Below are 12,936 nucleotides of genomic sequence, written 5' to 3'. Positions count from 1 at the left end.
ACACGGCGGCAGGCGTCATCGGCGGCGGCGCGGAGGGCGCAGCGACACAAAAGATATCGCGAGACCTAACGAGCTCAATTGATGAACGAACGGAAACGTGTCCAATTAGAAGGAGGCGGCGAGCGTCGCCCCCGCGCCCGCGCCCGCACCGCTCCGCGCGCCGCATTAACCAGATTAGCGGAGCGCGGCGCGAGGTGTGGCGCGGCGGACACCTCGCGCGCGGCGACACTCCGCGCGCGGCCCCGCCCCCCCGGCCGCGCCCGCCCGCCGCCGCCCGCCGCCCGGCGCCATTGGCGGCGGAGGGTGTCGCGCGCGGCGCCGGCCGCCAGTCGCCTGACGCCCGCCGCGCGAGCGGCCGCACCGATACACGCGTCGCGCATCGAGCGCTCCGCCGCGCGCGCCCGTGCATGAGCGGCGCCCGCGCGACCGCTGGAGCCGCCGCGCACGCCGCGCTCGCGCTCGCCGGCCGTGGAGCGCGCGCCGTGGGCCCCGGGCGGCGCGGGCATGCGCTTCGAGGGCGCCGAGCGGCGCGACGCCGTGGCCTTCCACCCGCTGCTGGCGCCGCGCCCCAGCGACTTCTCGGTGTCTGCGCTGCTGACGGCGGGCGCGCTGCCGCCGCCGCCGTACCTGCCCGCGGCGCTGGCGGCCGCCGCCGCGCTGTCCGCGCCCTGCCCGCTGCTCAAGCCGCCACCGCCGCCCTACGCGCCGTTGCCTCCCGACGACGACGGCGTCCTCGACGACCCCAAAGTCACGCTCGAGGGCAAGGACCTCTGGGAGAAGTTCCACAAGCTGGGCACCGAGATGGTGATCACCAAGAGTGGCAGGTCAGTACGGCCGGCTGCGACGCCACGTGACAAGTGCTGTGTGTGATACTATGTAGGGACGCCGCGGTAACCATGTTCCCCTCGAGGTGCGTGATGCGGTAAGTAGAGCTAGAATTAGGATTAGCCGCGTAGCGCGAAGCTACATGCGTTAGAAGGACCGCGACAGCGAATCCCTGCTTTTGTTTACATCGCAACGCAGTTTGCATCGAACAGAAAAGCTTGCCTTGTGTCTGCTACTGATCTGATAAGTTTCAATGTAGACAGATGAGACATGTGACGTGATTCAGCGTCAGCCGGCGCCGGCTGGACCGGTTCGCGCTGGGCACCGCGGGTACCATATTATGCGTGTAAACGGTTATAAATCTAGTTCGCATAGACTATTAAAGTGCTGCTTGGTGTAAACATGTCCATTTTTTTTCTTTCGGCATAAAGCTATCAAAGTTATAAATTATTCTTGACTTGTTTAAAACATAAATCTAAAATTTACGTACATTATTATTGTTATATTCATTAGAATTAATAATATCTTTCATGATATTAACAAAGATTAAAAATACAACATTTTAATTCTACGTCCTTATATTATTTAGTAAGTTTTATTTTAATAGTAGACGGAAAGGGTTGCCGCGCGCGACATATAGGCACATTTTTCATCAAAACTTCGCACCCGTCGGCAAATGCACACTTATTCTGTCAAACACCTTTACTTCTTGTATTGCGGAAAAAATATAATTAAAATCAATTTTGTAACATATAAAATATATATTTTAAAACTGAAAACAAACGTTTAAAATATTACTACAGTCTAAATAATGTGTTTTTTATTTCAAGCAGTAATAATTTCAAGATGTAAAGCAAAAGATTTTCAAGTAAAAATAATAACGTATTAAATAATTTCCTAAAAATTGTGTATTATTATAAGACTTGTTTTAACAAATAGATCAAATTAGGTTTCGTGTATTTCCTGTTAACATGATTCTAATAAACATTTTCACTCTTATTTGCTGAGCCTACGGCTTAAAAATCGCCGTTAAAGATGAAGAAACCCAGTTCACTGCCATAGGCTTATTTGTCATATTAGGGATTGTAATCATATTACTAATATTATAAATGTGAATGTTTAGATGGATGTATGGAAAGATCTTTGTTAGAAGGATCTCGATGTAATTTGACAGTGATACAGAACATAGTCAGGAAATACAAATAATTTTCTTTAATTCGCCGTGGACGGAGTCGCAGACAACAGCTAGTATTGTTATAATAATATATATTTTGTTATAATACTACTTGTAGACAATTAAATTCGTAAAAATAAATGCTTATATTTTTATGACCCAACGTATGTTAAAAACATGGTGATTGTCTTCTCTCTCTTATTATTTCTACATTAAATCACACAAAGGCATTTAATGCATTTTTTTTAATATATGCTTCAACTTATAAGAATTCGTTATACTTATTTGATAGCTATGTGTTCATTTATAGCTTTAAACTTAATTACTATGTTCGAATAGTATAGTAGTTACTGCACAATAATTGTCCAGTTAAAAAAAAATATGATGTCCTTTATCTGTAGTTAACATCATCTTTAAGAGATCTTTGATATTTATCTATGAAAGAAGTCTGTACTATGTTAGTTATGCGACTAATGATTTTTGTTACAATTAGATCTGTAGTTTTCCATTTATAAAAAAAATATGTTTTTTTTTCTTTTTAAATTTAGCATAGATTATGTTTACTATATTTTACAAGATAGCGTTTTCAAGCAACGTTGTAACCTACTACACTAAAAACATACGTACAAAAAACTATAGTAAAATTTTACGATCCAAATGAATACTCTATTTGTAAGAAACATGTAGTAAAATTCTGAAACAAACACGCAAGTTGTCTGTAACAAATTTATTGACAGAATAGCAGTCGCCTGTGTCTTCGTCCGTGCGGAATTAAAAAAACAATATAGTTATTAATAGGCGATGTGATCTGGGGACAGTGCAGCTTCTTAACAGTGGAAGAATTTCTCAAATCGGTTCTGTAGTTTCGGAGCCTATTCAATGCAAACAAATAAACAAATGTGTCCTCTTTATAGTATTAGTATAGATAAAATCTCAGTACTTACTAAAGTTCCTAATAAGATAAGAATTAATATAGATATTAAGTACCTTGAGCACCTAATAAAATAATATGTCAAAGAATATTTATAAAATAGCTCTATTTCAGAAAGTAGAGCCTCGTATATATTATTGTCGTTTTTTTCTATTTGTAGTAAATTTGTATTTAGAAAGGGAAGTTTTAATTATTTTTGTTTTGGATAATCTCAAAATTATTTCTGCCATAGAAAGGTCTTTGATTAGCAAATAACATGGTTACTTTTTATCTCTCTGTCAAAGCCGGCAGCTCGGCGGTTTAGGTCCACGATAAAAGTTATGAATTGGTAATAACATATGCAACACAAATGTATAGCTTCAGTTTATCCTTGTTTAGCTACAGTTTATCTCTTGTTTCTGTACAGTATCGATGATGTTTACTTACTAAACAAAATTAACCTTAACTTGCATCCGTCGATATACTCAAGGGCTCAAGGGCAAATTTTCGAGAGTACCCTCAAAGATCAAAGAGCGGGAACTTTTTTTTTTTTGAAGCAAGAAAACGGCGAAGTGTAGAAGGAAATCTGCTAGAAGGGTTTTGTGAGAGGCGCCAGGTGATTTTCCCCGAAACCTTTGTAAATGTTTTCGTTTTTTTTTTTCTTTGCCCGTTTCGAAAACTTTTGTCCTCAAACGTTCGCGTTTTGTTCTTTTAGAGATAGAGAAATTGTGTGTATAATTTTAATTTAAACTGAAATCGCGTGCATAAGTTTTTATGTTAGTTTATTCATGTGTTGTTGTAGTTAAATTGTACTTATAGTTAATTTCATTATTTTACAAAAAAAAACACGATAAAAAGTGCATTTCTACGGCATAATTAAAAGCTTTTTGTTTGAGTTATTGTAATAAAATATATAACGTTAACTGAACTGCTACCTTCAGATAATTATTATTTTAGTCTTTGTAAATTGTAAAAAGAATGTTTTGGAAGACAAAGGGTTTTTATTATTTGAGCCACAGATTTTTCGGTATAATTAATTGTGTTGTTAAATATTGTCCTTAAAGTTAAAAAAAACAATGTATCAAGGAAAATATTTGAGCAGCTACTTAGTTTCAAAACGAACTCTGTCTTATGCCAATCGTTTTAATAAGTAACTGGCAGACAGTACAAGGAAAAAAAATTGCCATGTTTATCATGGCTGAATCACTGTTTCCTTTGTAATTTGCAAATCTAACCTCTGTTTAAAAAGCTACGCTTTGAGTCAACTGACTATCTTATTATTCTTATGCTGAACACAGATAAAAAATTTAAAAATTAATTTATTGTTATTCTTATCTGTATGCAGATAATTTGAAGTTTCATACCCGAAATCTTGACAGCCAGTCAATTTATTATACAATGAGCATGAATAATGAAATAAAACTACATTTGTGATTATTTTAGCCTAGGCAATATTGTTCTTTTACATATGTTTTTTAATCACGTTTCTATAAAAATAAATGAAAAATCATTAGTTTGGAACATCTCTTTTGCGCGAACAGTAAGAACTATATCTATGAATCCATACTAATATAAGGAGGAAAGATTTGACTGTTTCTTTGCATTGAATAGGCCCAGGAACTGCTGAACCGAATTGACATTTTTTTTCATTGTTGGGAAGCTACACTATCCACGGCTGACATATTCATAGGAACGAAGTCGCGGGCTACAGATAGTATAAAACAATTTTGTTGTTATATTTGTCCTAGCTATATGCCCGTGAGTTTAAAAAAAACAATCTATTTTAGTGACTTAACTTTTGCTACTATATATTTACTAACTTTAGTTAGTGTAAGGTAAATAATATTTTAAAGTAAAAGAAAGGTTATAAAATTAAAGTATGGTTTATATCTTACTTCTTACTAATATTATAAATGCGAATGTTTAGATGGATGGATGTATGGATGTTTGTTTGAAGATATTTCCAGAACGGCAGCATGGATCTCGGTAAAAAATTTGTCATAAATGTAGAACATATAGGCTACTAATTAAGTTTTTTATTAGTACCACGCGGACAGAGTCGTGTGCGACAGCTAGTAGTTAATAAGAGTTTCTTTTTTAGGATTGTTTTATAAGCTATGTTAATCTAGCCTTTATAACTAGACGCTCTGTGAGGTGCCCGCATCTTGTCTTAGGGTCTTAAATTCTCTATCTAGGCCTGTGATCCGAAGTACCTAATGTATGCGGGTAGTTTATTATCTGTTATACACTGATCGAATCAAGGATATCTGCTCCTTGAAGCTTTGAGAATTAAAATAAAAGAATCTTGATATTATCTGAATTTTAGTGTGTAGGCGTTAGTCCATTTGATAAAGGTTTTAAAAGGTATTTTTTAAGTTAATGGTTGTTTGTTCACGATGCACCAGTTTTATGATTAAAAAAAATTAAAAGCAAAATGCTAAATACCCATTGGATTTATTTTTTAAGTTAAGTTGTTGACTTTATTTTAAAGTTAGATTATTGTACAGGATGTTCGGGTGATTTTCGATAGGTATCTGGGGGGCGCGGCGGTGCCCTGTCGAACAGGACCAAACCATCTTTTTCTCGAACACCCTTGTAACGTTGGAAAAAGACAACCTATAAAACTAAGTTATGAGTAACCTAAAATAAGAGTACAGTTTTTAAATCAATGTTTATTCACAATGCTTAATTGTATATTGGTTAAGTTAAATTATTATTTAATAACTTTAATAACTTAATACAGCCTGTCATATTTAATTTAGAAACAGTTTTTTTTCCTCTCAATATAACGTAGTTGAGTTTCAAAATAATTGGTAGCTTACAAGTTACGTTTATCAACCTACACAAGTTCTGAGTTGCAATGTACTGAAATAATTTATAATTTAAAATTAAAGACTAGAAAACATGTGTGTCTTTCAGTTGTGTTAACAGCTTGAAAATTACAGACTCGTATTGCCATTTCAATAGAATTATACCATTAAAATAATGACGTCAATACACACGGTGGCTATTAATCGATTCATTTATTTTTAAGTATTCGATTTTTAAGCAATTTAAAAAGGTACTATCGATTATTCGATTATGCTATATTTTGTAAAGATAACAAATAGAATTTATTAACATGGCGATCCAAAATGGCGACTACTTTTTTTATTAATGTCGATGAATTAAACAATGGACAATTTAAAGTTACGTTTTCTGTTCTTTGTATGTTAATAATAATAAATAAGTAACGGCTTTTATTTCTTTATTTTTTTTATAAAATAAATTTCATATTGATTTAGCTAACTGAATATTTAGCTATTTGATTTTTTCTTAATTTAATTGATTAGTAAAAACAATCTGTTTTCTCTCATAGATCTTTTCAAGCAAAAACATTTACATATGAACATTGAATCGTGTTCAAAAACTTGATTTCTTGTAATATGAAATGAAAAGAAAATATTGATAAGAAGATCAATGAACTGACTGTCAAAAAAATTGTTTCACAGAAATCTGTAAATTCTATGTTACCTCTTTGTAATTGATAGACGTGGTCATACGTTTATGTAACGTACATGTAACAAATGCAAATTGTCCGCAGGGCTCTCCCGTGGCTACAGAAGTGATCCGTGAGCTCAGATGTCTCAGTCGTCTAGAACTAATTCGCTCGGACTCTGACGGTCGGCCATTTTGTGGGCGCGGCTTGTAACACGATATGTAAACAGACTCGATAACGTCTTTAGCACTGCGCTTGTCAATTTAATTGTAAACTAGACGTTTGCACGCGGATATACTTCTCAATACCACTGATTTTTAGGCCACAATCTTTTATGGGGGCCCAGTGCCGAATATTTGGTTAGGAAAATGTCTGATGAATTGCTAAGTCAGTCTAGTAGAAATTGTAAAATGTGAGAAAAATGTCTTGGTCTAACTTAAGTCATCACGGAGAGCCTTCTAATTTGAATTATTCTGTCTTTCTTAGTTATTGAAACTGCTCTGTTAAGTTAACCTTAAAAGTTTACCTGTTATGTGAGATTTATCTATGAAACTGATAGTTTCGCACAAAACTATAAGCAAGGATGTGAACAAACAAGTACACTAAGTAAACAGTGGGCGGAATGCGCGGCGCGTGTCCATGCGTGAAATGTGCGCCCACCGATCCGTCGGGCGCGGCGTTGCCAGTTAATTAATTGCGTCTCAACATGCCAGCATCTTGTACGAATTTAATGTTGAGATTACAAAAAGGTTATAATCATTTAAGACCCTCTACTTACATTCATCGTGATTGATGTTAAGTGTTGCGACGACCTCCTATGTTAGATTACTTCGATGCAACTAGGATTTTTCATAGTTGACATGAAAACACAGTTGACGACGAATTGATTTATTCTTAGCAGCTACTGTTTATTTCTCTATGTAAGTTGGGGACACAAACAATTAATCCAACACATGCAGAAATCTTTTTCCACTTATTGAAACATTCACGGCTTTGTTGCACGTTTCGGACTTTAAAGCTACAGATCAAATCTTGATATTTTTTTAAATTTAGATTTATAATAAATTTAGCTGTCACCGCGACTCTGTTCGCGCTCAATTAAAAATAAAAACGGTAATCAGTAGTCTATGTGTTCTTTGAGACTATGTCCTACATCTATGGAAAATTTCATCGAGAACTGTTCACCCGTTCTGGAAGTACCTTCATTGAAACCATCTATCCATCCATCCATCAAAACTTTCGCATTTATAATGTTAGTAAGATATTGTTGAATTAGTTTCGACTCTAGTCTTTGTGACATAGTAGGCTCTTGGGTTACATCTAGGCGTAAGAATCTACTAGATAGGACGTAAGACATTGTCATATCTAGTAGATTTATATGTGTGGGTACAAATAGGTATGAATATTAAATATGGACATATTCAGTTACATTAGCATTACGGATACGTTTTATTTTGTAGTTTCCAGGAAATGTCATAATTAAGTATTCGTATGTCCTTAAAAGCGATGATATATTAGCAAGTGTTTCTTTGATCACTTTCTAAACGGTTTCATTAGTAGCGCAACGCACGCGATGCTCGTAAATCAATGCACTTTTAGTCAGTTTACACTTGGTCGATGCCGCTTCCAGTTTTTCCTTTCCGTTTACTTACCGCGTAGCAAAAACTATCAACGACGTCGACGTCGGTGGAAACGATCCTTATTCTATAAATCATTCATCATTAGTTATAATCTGATGTATTATTGCGATAAAAATAGTTATATGTTTTTAATAACACAAGCCTGTTGTCAAGTTGTTTTAACAGTGGTAGAGCCCGCTTTAACATCTTCGCACGAATTGGCCCGGCTCGCCCGGGGAAATACCACGACCACACGGAAGACAGACGTCAAGTGGAAGCTATTCTGCGTTTCGTCTGATGAGTGTGCGTCCCGGAGGGCTAATTTAGTCCTCTTTCCCTTCCCACCCTTTTTCTTATGAGAAAGGGTTGGGAAGTGGAAGTGGACTTTCCGGATGACAGGATGCATGTAAAGAGACAATATTTTATTTCTGTGCAACCTCTCCTACGTCGATTCATGGTAGGCAACGCATATGCAATTGCGTAAGTCTATGGGCAACGGTCACTTCGCTATTTCAGCGATTTCAGGTGGCCGCTCGCTCGTTTGCCACCTTATGATATAAAAAAAATGTGGATAACAAGATTTAAATCATAAACAGATTTTAAGTTTGTTTCGTATAGCCTATTGTAATAAGTAAACTAAAGTGTTGACAGAAATCAAATAACCGTCATCTGTCCTACCAAAGCACAGTATTCAATTTGTTGTTTTTTTTTATAAAAGAGTTGGCAGTATCTTTTCATACATGTCACTGAAAACTCAACGTAAGACTAGATTTGAATTCAAAACAAAACAATAAAAACTGAGCATTCTCTGTTGTCGCTCGGAAAAAAAATAAAATAAAAGAAGCCAAAATTGTAAACGAGCTTGTTATAGTTTACTCAAGGGGAATAGGTAAGCAACACGTCTGCATACAGTAGCGACACCTACCGCCGCTTACAACAACTACTTAGCCTCACTTGCGAAAAGTTACGGCAAAAAATTCTTATGCTGTTATTTACAGAGTTGTGACGTTTCATTTTTATCGAAAATTTTTGATGATGTATATGATGTAAAATACTGAATTACTTACTGGATATTGATATTGATTTATTTACTGGAAGTAAAAAAATTATCGCAGTCTAGACATGAATTTCTGAGAGTTTATCCCCGTCAAAACATATGGTTATCTATATTTTAGTCAGAAACCTAGGGTAAAGGCCGCTACACACCTTCAGTTACTGAACTGTAAGTTAATCTGTAGCGAGCTTAATAAGATTAATCAAGTTCGGCAAATACACAATCGCTCGTTGTTACTCTACATTGCATAATTACTATCATTATTTTTTAACATATGTCATTGTTTGTTACTTATTTTTTGGATTCGGCTAAAATAAACTCAAACGATGAGCTTTTGCCACCACATCGCGACTTACGATGACAATGTCCTCCTCCTGCTTTTTTTCCTTCACAGTACAGTGTGATAAGCATTGAATCATTTGTTTTTTAGTTTTTTAAAATCACATTTTTTTTAGGGATTTTCTTTTTTGGACATCAGTCCCATAACATTCAACTTAGAAACTAATTAGCAACTACAAGTTTGCAAACAACAAAACAAAAAAAAATGCAATGATAACACCAAAAAGAAAAAAAACATTTACAATTTCTAAAAGGCCTTTAGCACCATGCCTCGGACTCCGTCTGCTAGGTCCGACAATGGTCGGGCCAAAGCAGACAGAAGTTCGCTAACATTGAGCCTTGACAAATTGTGTTTTTTTATATATAGTTTTCTTTTCTCCTCCTCGTTCAAGGCACATTCATTAAGCACGTGTTGCACATAATAATCACATTTAATTGTTTTAAGGAGTCATAAGATCATAAAGAAATGTGTGTGTGAATTCAGTTCAGATAGAAAAATTTACCCTCCTGTATGTACCAGTTGGGTAAAAACTAACTTTACAACATGACAGTTATAGCTCGTCATAATAATGCTGTTTCCATCACGCCGTGTACGATTATTGCTTTATATGGTAACGCGTTACTTTTACAATGAATTACAAAACTAGATGCAAAAAATGAAAAACGCTATTAACTTGCCATGAATACGCTTTACTTGGAATACAATGAATATTCAACAATTTTACTGTAGCGTTTGTTAAAAGAGAAACGACTGACGCGCTGTGAAACTATACGCTATTATTAACGTCAATTATAATTAGCACTGCTATGGCGCGAAAACTGTAATGTTGAGGTGTTTTAAGTACATTTTCGCACATTAAATTCAACTTTTTTTCCTTGTAATCTCTCAATGTCTTAACGCGTTAAAGAACCTAAGTTTAAACCGACAAAATCGTGTTCCACTTGAGAAATGATAAAGTCTTTACGAAGCGCTCTTTATAAAGTCGACTTCCAAGTTCCGAGAAGAGATTTTGTTCCAAGTTATTTTTCATTACAAGAGTTAAAATTGCTTGTGAATTATTACTATTGATGTTTTAAAGCTTTAGCACAAGTGTCATGAGTTTTATTTAATTACTAGTAAAATAATTGTAATATTATTTCTTTTAATTGTTGTTGTTGAACTTGACAAAACAAAATAATGCTCTATATTACACAACAGAACTGTAAAATATTTCTCCACTACCGTCTCTCTTAGTACTACCTACACCACTGATCCCTACCATCATCATCATCATAATCAGCCTAAATTTGTCCACTGCTGGACCCCTACCATACCTGACGATATTCCTTGTTTATGACGATGACAAAGTACAGATCAGGCTAGTACAACAGTAGGTCAAGGTTCTTTTTTGTTCTTTTATCATCCTCCCTCATTTTCCACGGACTGTTATTAATTAAAAAATAAAATGCTAGATAATAAAGTGAGATGGGGGGATGTTATCACGTTTTGAAAATAAATAAAACAGAAATAGAGGCGTCGTTCCGGAGTAGCAGTCAGTAGTGAAGTGGTTAAAATATTTTTTTTAGTCATACCATCTCCGCGACTTTATGTTTTTATCTTTTTTTTCGGGATAAGCTAACGAATGCTGTAGCGATTTTTTTTTCTGGTACTCGAGCGTCGCTCACAGCCATCAGCGTCAGATGCTCGTAAACTGTTAAGGCATGAAATTTAATTTCGAAGTGAAAACTGTCTCTTAACAGGCACTCGAGCGGAAAGCGGGGCCCATTAGGCCACAGATAAGTGAAATTCACAGTTTCAATTCGGAAATCCCGAATTCCCTCGCGAAGGTAACGGAGCCCCGAATTAGGGGAACCCGGGCTACAAGTGCAAAGAGCCCGCGATTAAGTAATTGCGAATTTTAGCCGGAGTGTATTTTTAATTTGTACGAATTTCGACGTTTTGTAACCCGCTCAACTTGAGAATTGCTAATTACTCCGGCTAGTTTTATTTGGAAGGTGTTGCGTAAGTGAATTATGAGGTATCCAATCTTTTCCCCTTCATTTCACAAGCAAATTTATTTTTGTGGATATAATTAGAGACGAGGGAAAGAATATTTGAAATGTAGAAATCGTTTCGAATTATAAAGTTCATGTTAACAGACTTAAAAAACAATTGAAAGTAAAGATTGGAGATCAAACTGACAAGTTTAAAGCATCTTTATCAAATCACAGATATTTGATACTTAGAACAGTAGTTTAGCACCTGGTTAGAGATGACTCCATTAGACGACCAAGATTAATTTCATAATTCACACACAAGAAACGAATATATTCGTCTCGATACAAATGAAATGTCTTCTTCTCATATCAAATAAGCTTTCTACGTGTTATACTAAAAAAATAGCCACCAAACGACGACTCTTGCCTTAGGAAAGACCGATAACCGCACTGAACAATGTTGCCCGACCATCATTAGAACGGTTTAATTCTGTGGGCAATAACAAATAGTAATAAATTAGATAGTGATTTATTTACAATTGCATTCGCTACAATGTTATTTAAATACGTTTACTAAATTAATTTGCGAGCATTATCGCAACATTTGAACTTGACTGACCCTGGCGCGAGGGACGACTCGCAAATTAACTTTATTAATAACACGTATGCAAGGGTGCGTGATATATATAATTGTTATTATAATTAGAAAGTCACATATATGTATTTATACTAGACGTCACCTTTCACTCCGTCGGCGTGGAGTTTAAAAAAAAATTGAACTAGTAGCTTATGTGTTCTTCTAGACTATGTTCTATATTTGTGCCAAATTTCATCAAGATCCGTTGAGCTGTTCCGGAGATACCTTTAAACAAACATCCATCAATCCATCCATCTAAACATTCGCATTTATAATATTAGTAACATGTATTGGAATAATATCGTTATTATGGTAGACTTGGGTGGCGATGCGCGTTGTAGTTTGTTAGTAAGCCTTAGGGTATGGATGTGGTAGAAGCAAAAGAAGAATTACCGATTATAAAATAGTTCTGGCATTTCTCGTTAAGGACCACCTACAATAACCATTATTACTATCTTGTTTTAAAGTAACTTTTGTATTGTTAGACAGTGTAAAAGTGTCTTAAGACAATGCATACACCTTTGTGATTGTCTCTACTGTATTCAGAATGCGTGCCAGCGAGTCAATATTGATTGGATGTTGGCAATACAAGCACGTGTGTTTGTTACTTTGTCTTATGCCTTTTGTACGTTGTGTGTAGGTGCTTTTATAGCGACATAAGTGTAGGTATAAGGCAATTGACTAAAAACTTTTTATATTAACTTTCCTTTTTATACAACAGTGTACTAAATGTTTTGAACATTAGTACAAGTTTTATTATTAATATTTAAAGTAAGTATTTCGTTGAAACTACGAAGCTATAAATTCACACTTTCCACCGATTTCTTAAGCCAAATTCTTCATACCTCCAAGTTGCTTTTTCCTATAATAGATACAGGCGGTTTTGAAATAAATCACATATTGTACATTGCGTTGAATTCCAC

The 12,936-nt window shown here is 36.2% G+C and overlaps 1 protein-coding gene across 7 annotated transcripts in view; it reads left to right on the top strand.

Moving 5' to 3' along the window:
- Positions 1-504: 504 nt before the first annotated feature.
- The window catches only part of LOC106117828 (optomotor-blind protein), an 84,612-nt gene continuing 72,180 nt past the window's right edge, over positions 505-12,936 (top strand). For 5 of the 7 annotated variants that reach the window (XM_013312290.1, XM_013312289.1, XM_013312288.1 and 2 more), the window contains exon 1: positions 702-824. In XM_013312290.1, coding sequence (XP_013167744.1) covers positions 802-824 — 23 coding nt within the window. In that variant the 5' untranslated portion in view covers positions 702-801. Of the gene's footprint in view, positions 825-12,936 lie in introns of all 7 variants that reach the window. The other 2 variants (XM_013312285.1, XM_013312291.1) reach the window with 2 other exon arrangements.

This window comes from Papilio xuthus, unplaced genomic scaffold (assembly GCF_000836235.2).
Source record: "Papilio xuthus unplaced genomic scaffold, Pxut_1.1 DF827679.1, whole genome shotgun sequence".
Lineage (NCBI taxonomy): Eukaryota > Metazoa > Arthropoda > Insecta > Lepidoptera > Papilionidae > Papilio > Papilio xuthus.
The sequence above is the reverse complement of the archived record's forward strand: the minus strand, read 5'-3'. Positions and strand labels throughout refer to the sequence as shown.